General features: G+C 52.5%; 3 protein-coding genes across 3 annotated transcripts; 2 read left to right on the forward strand and 1 right to left on the reverse strand.

Annotated features, from left to right (window-relative positions):
- Positions 1 to 2,901: 2,901 nt before the first annotated feature.
- J4E84_002953 (uncharacterized protein) lies at positions 2,902 to 4,176 on the reverse strand (the record flags this gene model as incomplete). Its single annotated transcript, XM_049385571.1, has 2 exons — positions 2,902 to 3,615; positions 3,667 to 4,176. 2 exons carry the CDS (start codon positions 4,174 to 4,176, stop codon positions 2,902 to 2,904), a joined length of 1,224 nt encoding a protein of 407 aa, XP_049246448.1.
- Positions 4,177 to 7,954: 3,778 nt separating this feature from the next.
- On the forward strand, positions 7,955 to 9,012 carry J4E84_002954 (uncharacterized protein; the record flags this gene model as incomplete). Its single annotated transcript, XM_049385572.1, has 4 exons — positions 7,955 to 8,096; positions 8,144 to 8,235; positions 8,285 to 8,649; positions 8,697 to 9,012. The coding sequence occupies 4 exons, from the start codon at positions 7,955 to 7,957 to the stop codon at positions 9,010 to 9,012; spliced, it is 915 nt and encodes a 304-aa protein (XP_049246449.1).
- Positions 9,013 to 10,813: 1,801 nt separating this feature from the next.
- On the forward strand, positions 10,814 to 11,472 carry J4E84_002955 (uncharacterized protein; the record flags this gene model as incomplete). Its single annotated transcript, XM_049385573.1, has 2 exons — positions 10,814 to 11,056; positions 11,113 to 11,472. 2 exons carry the CDS (start codon positions 10,814 to 10,816, stop codon positions 11,470 to 11,472), a joined length of 603 nt encoding a protein of 200 aa, XP_049246450.1.
- Positions 11,473 to 12,349: the final 877 nt, after the last annotated feature.

Raw genomic sequence — 12,349 nt, forward strand, 5'->3', positions numbered from 1 at the left:
CGGGGTGAAAAGGTCACACATGCTCTTTCTAGTATGCGATCGTGCGCTAGCTAAGAATGTGTGCTTCAGCTTAATATATGGTGGGTCGTCGTTGTCTTGGCCGGTGGTTAAGCTCCCTAGTCAGGTGCCGGATGAGCTCCTCGGGAGTCAAACGCAAGATCGTGCATCGGGGGATAGTATGTCGATTGCGGGGAAGCACATCGCGTATCTTTATTTGCATGCCGGCTGATGCAAACGTGCAAGCATTGTGTTTAGGCGAAGTGGTGTCGAGTATATGTGACCAAACATATACAATTTGGCGCACTGGTGTTTTGCCATCGCGTCATGGTACTAATGCATGGTAGCGAATGTCCTCAACGCTGATTGATGGTATCGGATGTATCAAGATCTAAAAGGCTAAAACTGCGATCGCGAATGCGAAGAGGTGGGCAAGTCGTCAATTTTGGCGCTTATGACACCGTCGTCATTGTCACTCATTGCCGCAATGGACTTCCAAGGTTTGTATAACTCATCCGTTCTCAACCGCCGCTAAATCGAGGATTTCATCTATATTGTCTGCTGAAACTTGTGCGCTGTGGTGAAATCTGTGTGTGCATAGCCTGCCGCCTGTACAACGGCCCACAAAGATGACGAAGAAGATCCATCAGGGTAACCCTCCAAATCTCCGATAGATCTGACTGAGATCTTGGATCACATGAACTAGATATGTTATTCTTGGCGTTCATCAGCTCTCTCCTTAAATGCTTTCACCCGTGTACCCAGTACCATGTCTGTCGAAGGTCTAGTCCACCTCTTTTCACAATTGCCTTGCCGCGACATGGCTTATTGGTCTGGACAAACGACGGCCGCCGCCTGGTTCGCACAATCGTTGCCTCCATGCTGCCAACATTGACTCTGAACGCCATTGATAGTGAAGAAAGTACTGTAGAAGCACTGTGCCATGTTCTGTGTCGCGTTCTCGCAGCGGTAAAGACAACGTGGGCAGTATCTCGCGTAACTACCGGCTTCTTCCTCACAGATCTCCAAAGGCGTCGTGGGAGTAGGCGTAGGCGTCTGGCTGGTGCTGGTTACAGTCACAAGGGTGCTGGTGGCAGATGATGGTACAGGCTTGCCCAAGTTCCTCTCAATACAGTAAGAGTTATTCGGGACGACTTTGCAGCCATCAGCCAGACTTGGGTTCTGTTTCAGGCGTTAGTATATGCGTAGAGTGTTGTGGCGTTCGTGTCGTACATATTCCGTCAACTGCGCATCTGTGAGTCCCCAGTATGCACCTATACTGGTGCATGTGTCGGTCTCTGCGGCGACATGCCACCATGAGCAGTCTGCGACGGTGTCTGGAGCCGCAGTAGTTGGAGGCTCCTCGAGATACGCTGCGCTGAGCAGTGGTAGCAAGCCAAGACCGATAGTGAGTGGTGATAACATGGTGCAAGTATTTCGCGATGTGATGCAATATCGGCCGTGAAGATGTGAGCAAGAAGAGCAGACGATGGAGTATCTTTATACAATGAGCGCCATGTACCTAGATCTGACGGCGCCAGAACTAGACAGCATGCTGCCTGTGCAGTGCATTAGCCATATACAACATTCCAGGCTTCCATGGGGCCTGATGATCCAGCTCTAGGGCAAACATCGTGCGAAATCCCGCTTCCCGAGGAATCAAGTAAGAACCTGCCGGACGGGGACGCTGGCAGCCTAGACGGGTGGAGAATTTCGCAGGATCTACGAACCCCTTGGACGCCTGATGACCAGCAACGAATCAGAGACGAGATGGCAGGGCATGTATGTAGCGCAGATTTGGAGCTCGGACTTGCACGGCGACGAGAGTTGTATGTTAGGGTTTACAAGGCGTAAATTCAGTCGGTGTTGATGATGATTCTTACTATACTAGGCCTGGTCTAAGGCGACAGCGCGTTCCGAGGTCCCGTCCGCGGCTTCCTCAAGATTCCAAGCCGCACAACGATGCAGCAACCAAATGTCCAAAGCACGTATTGCAGTCGCAGGTCTCGCAAGAAAAAGCAGCTTGCAAACCATCCATCGCAAAGCTACCATGCACATCATCACACCCTACCCACACCTCCCCGCTTGCCACCACCACCCCTCCTCCAGACCAGCACCCCCAATACAAAACTCACGCACCAAAACACCGCGCTTAGAAACGCAAACGCCTGAGCGGCATTCCACCTACTGCACATCCCATTCCTAACCATCATCTGATCCCACGCCCAGATACTACCACAATCCATACCATTCCTATAATAATCCTGCAGCAAGCCAAAGGCAGCGACCCACGCGCCGCAAAAGATAAGATCGCCGACAAAATTGACGATGTGAGAAGTGGTGGGAAAGAGCCAGATGAGGGATGCGATGACCGATATGCCGGCTATCATGACGCTGTAGATGAGGCGGCCGTGGCAGTCACTGGCGTTCATGTGGCGGATTTGGTGGAGGAGGATGGATGTCAGGACGAGGACTACGGCTGCGCAGACGAATTGCGCGGACCGGAGGGTGATGGATAGGATGCGGGAGAGGATCATTGTGACGTTGTGTAGATGCAGTGGGTGAGGTTTGCTGACTGGTGAAATGTAGATTGAGGATTGGGGTGACGAGTAGATAGTCGGAGTCGTGGAAGTGAAGAAATTTGGCGTCTTGTAGTAGGGATAGATATTTCTTCTTGCTCGCGTCTTGGGGGATGCTTGCTTTATATTTTCAAGTATCCATTTGACAAGCAAACGCGCGCGCAGACAATGAGGCTGCTGTACATACATGGAGGCATTATGAGTTCTTTTTTCTAGTGCGGTTGCTTCCCATCACCTGCCTTTAGACCAACGGCCTCTGTTTGCGCGCTTTGCTACGTGACACCGCCAATCAAAGAATCCTTGGACATCATACTCATCGACCTCCTCACTCCAACCCATCATAAACCCCCTTCTCAGCCATGAACCATGCCGGGATAACCTTGGGATCACCATTGGGAAGCACCTGTGAAGCCAACATACCCGCAACCCCCTTCTCCCTATCCACCCACCAGAAGCAGTTACACAAGCCCATCCACCACAGCGTATTAGCCCCACGACCAGACTGACCAGGCTCAATCGTGATGAAACCGCCAAATCCCCATCCCTGAGGAGGGTTTCCAGGCTGAGGATACATATCCGCTGCTTGGTTGACGAGCAAAGGGTTCGCGGGTGGGACGTTGGCACGTGCAAAGTCGGGCTGGGAGGGGATTTGATTCTCCCACATAAGATCGACGGTCTCCTTCTTGAGGATGCGCTTCTGGGTTTGTGGGCTCGTTCCGTCGTTCAGTAGAGCAGCGAGGATCTTGACGTATTCGCTAGGCCTTGACCAGAGTCCCGCGCCGCCGGATTGGAGGAAGTCTTTTTGCTTTTCTTGGGGGCAGGAAAGAGGGCCGTTGTAGAGATGTTCGCGTTCTTTGAGGGTGCCGTCGGTCTCGCGTTGGTGCATGTGTGCCAAATTCTTTTGCGCTTCCTTGGAAGGGAACATGGTTGCGCCTTCTGCGGCAATGCCTACGGGTGTGAAGACGTACTCTTGAAAGTATTCTCCTAGTGTTTGCCCCGTGACGCGTTCGAGAACGATACCGGCCCAGTCCATGTTGACCTGCAATTCTGTCAATATTGGGACAGGAAGAAGGATCTAGGTACAACATACACCGTATTCCCACATACTGCCCGGCTGGTTTACCAGCTTCGCATCGAGAATGTCGCGTTTATCTCCACTGCTCCCTTCGATGCCATCCGCTACGAGCCTCGGATCCGCGAATCGGTACCCAAATCCTGCGGTATGGCTCAGTAGCATTCGTACTGTGATGCCCTTCTCTTGCTCAACACCGTTGATACCATCTGCATAGACCTTCTTCTCCGATAATTCCGGCACGGTTTTCTTGATGAATTCAGCATCATCCAACGGTATTTTGCCCTGCTCAACAAGCTGCAACACGGCAATTGCAGTGACCAATTTGGTGCAAGAGGCGATCCAAAAGGTGGTGGTCTGAGTGTTCATAGGCTCCTTGGAATCTACACCCAGCATACCTGAAGCATGCTCGACAAGTGTTTTGCCTGATTTGTCGATAGCGTGGAAGGCGAGACCCGGTGAGCCATCTCCAATGAAACCATCTAGTGTGCTCTTAATATCTTCAACAGCTTTAGTGGAGAGAGGCATGATGAGAGCTGTTATGTGGGTGGTCATAGAAGGTTGATCGTAGAATAGATCAGTCTTATAGAAGTTGCGCTATGTACCGAGGGTATCAATGTCCCGCCTCCAGCATCACACATACTAAGCCGAATCCAGACATCAGTAGTGGAGGTATGTAACTAGTTGTGGTGGACGTAAGCCACCGCCCGAGTACGTTCAGGGGCTATACGGATAGGAAAGACCAATGAAAGGTACCGGGCATGAGACAATCGAGCAGGGCGAACATTAAGGACGTGGACTTGTTGATATTGAACCTATGAGTCGCATAACCAGTGATGGTAGAGGTTGCTCGCTCCACCCTACGCTACCCCGCAGCGGGGCATCATTCGGGTCATTCGTACAGTAGTGCACATCCGACGGACTAATATAGCGTGCCATCAACGTGAGCCTACTGTTGTACTACTAAACAGGACTCATGAAGCGACTGCATGGCTCTCTCTGGATGGTATTGTGGTTCCCTCGGAACATACTTCGAAACATGTGACAATCGTCAGCGATTGATATAACCCGGTGGGATTTGGGTACCAAGATCGCTGGAATCCAGAGGGCGTACTAGGGATAGGACAAGCGACGTGGCTTTCAGCCTCGCTTTAGCACTGCTTTCAGCTCCTTCAAAGCAGCCATGATCAGTGGGACGGCAACTGGCCCTAGTAGGGGTAGGTACACAGCCACCTTGTGTTCGTCAGGGAAGTAGACCTGTCCGACCATGGAGCGCTCGAAGAAAGCTTTTTCGGCCTCCACCTCTGCAGCACGGGCGTGTTCCAGAGCGCTTGCGAAGCGGCCATCTCGAAGGAAGTCGCAGGCTTGCTGTAAATGTGCAATCGTCTCTTGCGTAGACTGGGCAACGTTATCGGGTACTGGGATAGAAGGAAGCTTCTGGTACACTTGAGCTAAGGCTCCCAATGTGGAAGATGCTGAGAAGATAAGGGATGCAGCTCGGACGCGTTCAAGGGTCGAGATGCGAAGTGGCAAAGATGCCGGACTCTGCGGCAGACCGAACAACGAGATGAGCTGATTCGAGAATGTGTGCATCGCTGGTGCGAGCATTTCAGCAGTCAAAGCAGCCGGCGTGTCTGCCTCGCCCTCCAAGTTCAGTATGTGTACACCACCCCATTGCGGAATTAACCAGCTGTTCCCTGCATTCTCCTTGACCAGAAGCGGAGATTGCGTGTGATCCGGTACATACAGAATGAAGTTGACGGTCGGCCCCTCGCCAATGCTGGGACTGAGGGGCCACTCAGCCGCGTTCACGAACCCACTAAGGTCTTCCTTGCGGAGAGTCCATGCCTTTGTAGCTTCATCGTACTCCGGCTGGCGAACAGACGGAGCGAATGTTGCGTAAATTTGCACTTGTGTATCAACGGTAAAGTTGCTGATGGCGGAGAAGGCGTCAAGAAGGGGGCTCATGTACGTCTGGAGAGCAGTCTCGATGTCCCACTGGGAAGGTGCGTAGGAGGGACTGAACAAGGAGAACGTCAGGTGGTATGTTGGAGCATACTTCAGGGCGCGCGTGGACTGGCGCTGAAGCTCTGCGGACGTTTCTGGAGAAAGCGCCTTAACTTTGGCAGTATGTGCACCAGAAGATGCCGACAACACGTGCGCCAACTGCGCCTGCTCTTCCCCAAATATGTTGTGTAGTTCCTGAGCGAGGAATGTAGCCAGACTCGAGCCAGTCGACGACTGCGATGGAATCTGGTTTGGCGAGTAGTACACGTCTAGCGTTGGCGAATATGGCTGCAGCTGCGACCGTGGCGTTGTGCCCGTCTCGACAGGTATCAGTCGGATGACCAGGGCCACGTCCTTGTCATCGCTCTGGATGCTTGTTCCATCGACAATGACTTGTTGCGAGGCGTTTTGCTGCGAGGGAGAATCGGCGAGCATCAGTCGGAGGTGGTGGGCAGAGAAGTCGTTGATATCGTCGAGGGCATGTTGCGTCGTACGGAGGAGATGTTGCGCATCCGTGGAAGGGATCGGGGCCTCTACAGCGATGCGCAGAGGGAAGACTGGCTTACAGACCTGCCGCGGTGTCAGCTACGTTGTTGACAGGGTGCCATACTTTGGAGGGTTCTACCTTGCCCTCAGCCCAGTCCGTCATGTCCTGCAGTGGCAGCTCTGCCCTGTAGATGGCTGTTGTCTTCAGCCATATTGGTAGGCCCAGAAACACCACGACCACCCAAAAGGAGAGGATGGACAGGCGGCGCAGCCATAAGCTCTCTTTCGTCTCGGGCGGAGGCTGCTTAGCCAATGCTGTCGCGGTGGGTGTCGAAGGCGACTGAGCGGGCGTCTGCTTCAACTCGGCCGCCAGCGACGCGTCGGAATCATTTGGTGCCGCCATGTTGCGGTTGACTTGTTCCATGCTGTCACTTGGGGCAATGTCGCGCTAACACACGCGTCCGTGCGTCTGGGTCCACCATTCACGCTCACACGAGACATCCCTCCTACCTCGCAATCACCTCATCCAAGCAAAAGAGTAAGCGTCCTAGAGCTCGCGTTGACGCCAAATCATTCATTTCGCATGTTTCTATGTTAATGTAGGCTTGAGACTTGTTAAGGTTTTCATGTATGAGGTGCAACCACACTACTGCGCCATCATTCTAGCCACATAAACAAGCAGTAGACTGTGATTCATTCATGTTCTCTGTTCTCCATCATGGGCTTTCTTCTTTCGAAGGAGCTTCAAGACGTGGCAAGCATCAATTCAAACATAAAGTCCACCATACAGCCAGCGGGACCTGACATGGTCACGACCGCTCTTCTTTCAGGCGGCCTTCTATGAGCAACCGATGATCTAAAAGTTTGGATACGTGCAGGCTGTCACATTGCTCATCGACGTTGCCTTCGTGTGTTTAGGCTGGGACATTTTCAGAGTACAAAATCTGTTGTGATTCGCATCGTGACGTAAAGAAGATGAGGATGCTGTCATGGTTTTAGTTGTTGTTACCTTACTGAACTCGGGAGGGTCGGATCCTTGGCTAGGGTCAGATTCAAGTAAACGCGTGAAAGCAAGGCTGACTAGGCCTTGAACAGCGCGTTATTCTGTCAGCTGAGAAACTTCGTCGATCTGGCCTCTGCCAAAAGGAAGCAGTACATAGGTAGTCAAGCGGGCCCGAGCTACAACGAGCAATTGAGTTTCAACTTACTTTGTATGCTTTCTAGCGTGCGGTCTTCAGGCATATTCCGAGGGCCAGTCAGTTTACGCAGAATATCTGAGTTACCTATTTATCATCTTCAAACTCATGTCTCGTGACAGCGACATGTTCCGTGGTCATGCTTTGTTGATGGTCTGCTCGTGAACGCATGGTCCGTGCGGGACAATATGAGTGAATTCCAATGAAGCTACATTCAGCTCTCACGCTGGATTCCTTGATCAATCACGAATCACCTAGTTTCCAAGTAGCTTCGCACTATTCATCACTCATCTCATAGCTCATCATGGTTGTTTCAGGGACGCATGCGATCGAGACAGACCAGCAAGGGTCAGCACGCGGGGAGCTTCGATCGACGTTCTTGCCCCGCCGACTAGACTACTTGCAGCGACAAACGGTCCGTGCTAAGCGGGGTTGCATATCTGGGGAAGGAGAGCTACAGACGTGACGCGGTGCTTGGGCACGAGACTATAGTAGCTACCCCTCTCAGCTGAGACAGCTTCGCTCCTTCCTACTACTCTCTCCTCCAACAACTTCATGCTCACTTCAACAACTTACTCAATCCATTCCAACTCACATCCTACTTCACATCATTCACAATGAGTGCAATCGCTGACAGCACCGATGGCCCTGTCGAGCAGGTCAAGGTGCTGTTTGCCCTGTTCCCGGGCTACAACACGCTCGACGTGGCAGGTCCGCTTGAGGTCCTCAGTCGCTCTCTCCAGGACTCCAAGGACAAGTGTAAGCATAGAAGCTCAGTCAATTGAATGTTTGTTGACACTCCACAGCTAGCAAGGCCTTCAACTGCCAGTTCGTCGGCACGGCTGCTGCCATGACGTCCGTCCAGGGTCTCACCATCAAAGCGGACATGGACTACGATGTAAGCATACCCGCGAGAAGCAAGGAACCTACGCTGACATCCATCTCAGGACGCCAACGACGAGCTTGAGGACTTTGACGTCGTCATTGTTCCCGGTGGTGAGGGTGTCTTTGAGGTCATCAAGAACAAGTCTGAGCCTCTTGGCCTCCTCACCAAGTACGTCGAGCTCCAGGAGAAGAGTCCCAGCAAAGAGCGCACCATCCTCGCCATCGATGTCGGTGCTCTGCTCCTCGCTCAGCAGGGCATGCTCGAGGGCCTTGCCGCTACAACCCACCCGGACTACTACGTCCGTCTCGAGACCATCTGTCAAGATGCGGCTAGACGCGACATGTCGGAGCGTACAGACGTCATGGAGGAGCGATACGTCGTGAACAACGCCCGCTTCGACCTAGGCGAGAACCCCGACGACAACCCGTAAGTAGGACTTGAACTGCGGTGGCATGCAACGCTCACCATTACAGGTACATCATCAAGAAGTCGCGTGAGCCGCCGAGCGCTCCCGAGGGCACCAACATGGGCCATGCTCGTAGGAAGTCGATCGCTCGCAAGGGCAGCAACGCCTGGCGCGACTCTCGCCGCCGCGAGTCCATCGCTCGACGTGCTTCCATGCCCCTGGGTGGTATGCGCGTCATCACCACTGGCGGTGTGACTGCTGGGCTCGATGCCAGTCTATACTTGGTGGGTTCTTTGGCTTCGCACGACTCGGCTCTGGAGGTCGCTCGTGCTATGCAGTATTCTTGGGTCAAGGGCGTTACGGTCGATGCGATCGATGTTTGAGCTATGGCTCCCGCGCGACAAGCGAAGGCGTTTACGAGGAAGGGTTGAACGGAGATCTGAGAAGGTCATCTGGAACATGTCGGGAATCATAGAGATTTACCACGACGAATCATGTGAGGATTCATTCGAGAGTACGTAAAGAATCAAGAAATTCTAAAAGAGCTTTTCGGAGGTGTGAGGTGTCATTGTGAGATGCGGCCGTGCCAGTGCGAAGCTCAAGCGTCTCCACAAGCTCCACAACAGGCGGGCAACCGATCTTCCGCTCTTTACCTCACCGTCACCGGTTCCCACAGGATTTGCATCGCAACTTGCGCAGCCGTCAGTCTTATTTGCATTGGCTTGGTTACAGCCTTCATCATGACGCGGCTTTCATCTCAAATCAATGATTGTGCGGCGCGACCGGTCCATCTCGGCCAGCTTTCCACAGCCGTCGCGGCTCGGGAAGTTCCATTCACATTGCCAATCACAGCGTCCACCACTTCCGTGCATCAAGTGCACTCTAACCTCGCGAACCAGAACTATGTAAAAGTGTAAGACTTCCAAGGTTGTGAGATCACTGACGCATATGCAGTGATAATCGTCTCATGCGGAAGCGTGTGAGCCACTGGACGTCGGCATGCAGTCTCCTCACCGTAATCGACGGACTTTATCCACGGGCGTAGTATGTCGAACCTGGCATCTCGAAGCGTTCAAGCGAAACAAGCTCTACTCTCCGTCTCGTTGACTTCGACACAGCGCAGTGCAAGCTCGATGTTAGGCCAATCCCTGGAATATGCCGTTCACGCTGTCCACATGATCGCTACGGGTGCTTGAACATCATTCTGGCAGTTGAAGGGCTTCTCCGTTAACTTTGCTTTGTCTCAAAGCCCACAGACTGCGCCTAGACGTCATTCTCAAGCTCACTGTGCCCCGTCTGACTGAGTCTTGGAGAGCTGCCACCAAGAACCCGTCGATCACCGCTTGCCCACACGAAGACTCTGACGCTTTGACTGGTTTTGCATTATGGCCGTTAGTTCCAGAGCGAGCTTCCAGCCATACTCATCCAGTGTCTCAGTATGCCTGAGCTCTTTCAGTACGCTTACATGGTCGTGGGCCTATCATCTCCATCGCCTGCCTGCCATCTAGCTGATTCTGGGCGTGATCCTACGATGATTCAGCAGACGGGCACAGCACGAACTCTTTCTTAGCGCCAAGAATCGCCGAATGTGTAATGCTACCATCAGATCTCGTTCTCCGTTGGGTGAAGCGACGGATTTCCCGCCCCCGCATGAGGTAAGCAGCAACCGAAGCGCTTCGTCCCGAACCAATCGCGGAACATGTGATGTCAAGACTGATGCATGAAGATGGAGCTGTCTTAGCAGCCAAGTCTTCATCATCCAGGTCACTTCGGGATTTTGTCAACTTTCTGCTGCGATCGTCTAGTTGTTGACTTCGTATCTCACCTAAGAAGTCGCCCTGTAAGGACATGCTGCCTTACTCTGAGCTGTTCGTCGCTCTCGTCTGTCGTGACTGACACAAGGCCGCATCGAGATTCCAGCTGGAGCCAGTAGGAGTGACAGAAACACCATTGCTTACTGGAGACATTCTGAGTGCCGCCCAGGCAGGACGAGCAGAAGGATTACGACTACATCGCCAAGTAAACAGCTGTTGTTGAACGACCGGGCCTATCACAAGTTCAGATACGAAACATACAGGACGCCTATAGACGACAACGACGGGGGCGGTGAACGAAGGAGGCTGGAACATATAGCCAACGGAAAACCATAAATACCCCCTCGACTGTCTCTTCTTTCTTCTCAGAATGACAACACGCAACCTAAACGGCAATTGGATTGACACTCTCCGAAGACAGTACGTCTACGACCTGAAAGACGACTCTCCCCATCCTATCAAATACCTTCTTTACAATACCCACAAGAAGCAAGACTTGTACTTTGTCATTCCCAACAAGATCGAAGAGCCGCAACTAAGACGCTCACTTGTCAAGTACCATCTGTCTACCAAGGGTACATCTATCGTCGAGTGGGAGAACGAGCACATTCAAGTCATCTACCACCCTCGATACGCAAAAGAACTACGCGAAGCCGCTCAATCAACCAGCGAAGCAGAAACTCAGGACGAATCACCAACCCCCGAACAGCAAACATGAAGTTCACACTCGCCACCGTTCTTCTTCTCCTCGCTCCAGCACTCATCAGAGCCTGGAAATTCGAGGTCTTCGAAGAAGACTGCATCACCTCCACTGACTTCAACGAAGGGGACGACGATGTAGAGTGTGAGGATACGGCGGAACCGCACGGCTGTTTTCGCATCTCTGAGATGGGTAGCTGCGAGATATTCTTCCACGCGGATGCTGATGAGTGTGAGGATGGCGAGGTCACTATGTCGTACACGGCTACGGACCAGGATCGCGATATCACGCCTGACTTTGAGTGGAACAACTGGAGCGTTCAGTGCTAAACGCGAAGGCGCATTACCATCATGGTAATTTGAAAGCTGAGGTATGTTTGGTCCGGTGGACTGTCCAATCGCTAGATACTTTACCTAGGTATTTTCTTGTTTCTTTGAAGTATCGCTGTGATAGCATGCCAATCATTAGATACATACCACAATCGAATCTGTACAGATCTGGAGCGTTGACAGAAACGTCGCAAAGTCAGTGTGGACGCTGAAAACCACAGGAACGGAGTGTAGACAAAGCCGTCCGATCATTGCCTAGGTGCGCTGCAATAGGCGGCAGGCGTTTAGTGCTACTTGAGCTACTCTCACTTTTTTGATGTTAGAGTAGTGAAAAGAATGATCGGTAAACTTCATACAATTTACAGAGTATTTGTTCACTTCAACGTCACCTAGACCACGACGACGCTCGAGGCCTCCATGGTATCTTCACGAGCGCTGCAATCGACGGATTTCAGAACCTGCCTAATCGGGACGTTTGTCCTCACGCTAGTGGACACCTGCATGACCAATCACAACCACGAAGTGACAGACCCGCCTAAACTTGCCTTCGCCTGCACGCGTCTTCCCCAACGCAACCGCCATGTCTTGGCTACGACGAACCTAGGCAAGCCACAGATGTCGCAACACATGGGCGCAATGATTGGACAATGGATGTCCATCACGTCTTCTTCGCGACTGGAGTGTCTTGGCTTCTGCGCGTCTGTCTGTGCATGATGCGTGTGCCCAGCTTCAATTCCTCTCGAGGATATAGTCCATCCTTCCATTAGCACAACCATCCCATCACGACAACGCGCATGAGGTAGCCATCACTACCAATGCCACTCCAGTCACTCATAAGTTCGCTCCGGCGGCGCAGTCATCGCGCCGCTCCTCCTCC

This window comes from Alternaria hordeiaustralica (genome assembly GCF_023758085.1).
Source record: "Alternaria hordeiaustralica strain BMP 2776 chromosome Unknown scaffold_4, whole genome shotgun sequence".
NCBI classification, from domain to species: Eukaryota; Fungi; Ascomycota; class Dothideomycetes; order Pleosporales; family Pleosporaceae; genus Alternaria; species Alternaria hordeiaustralica.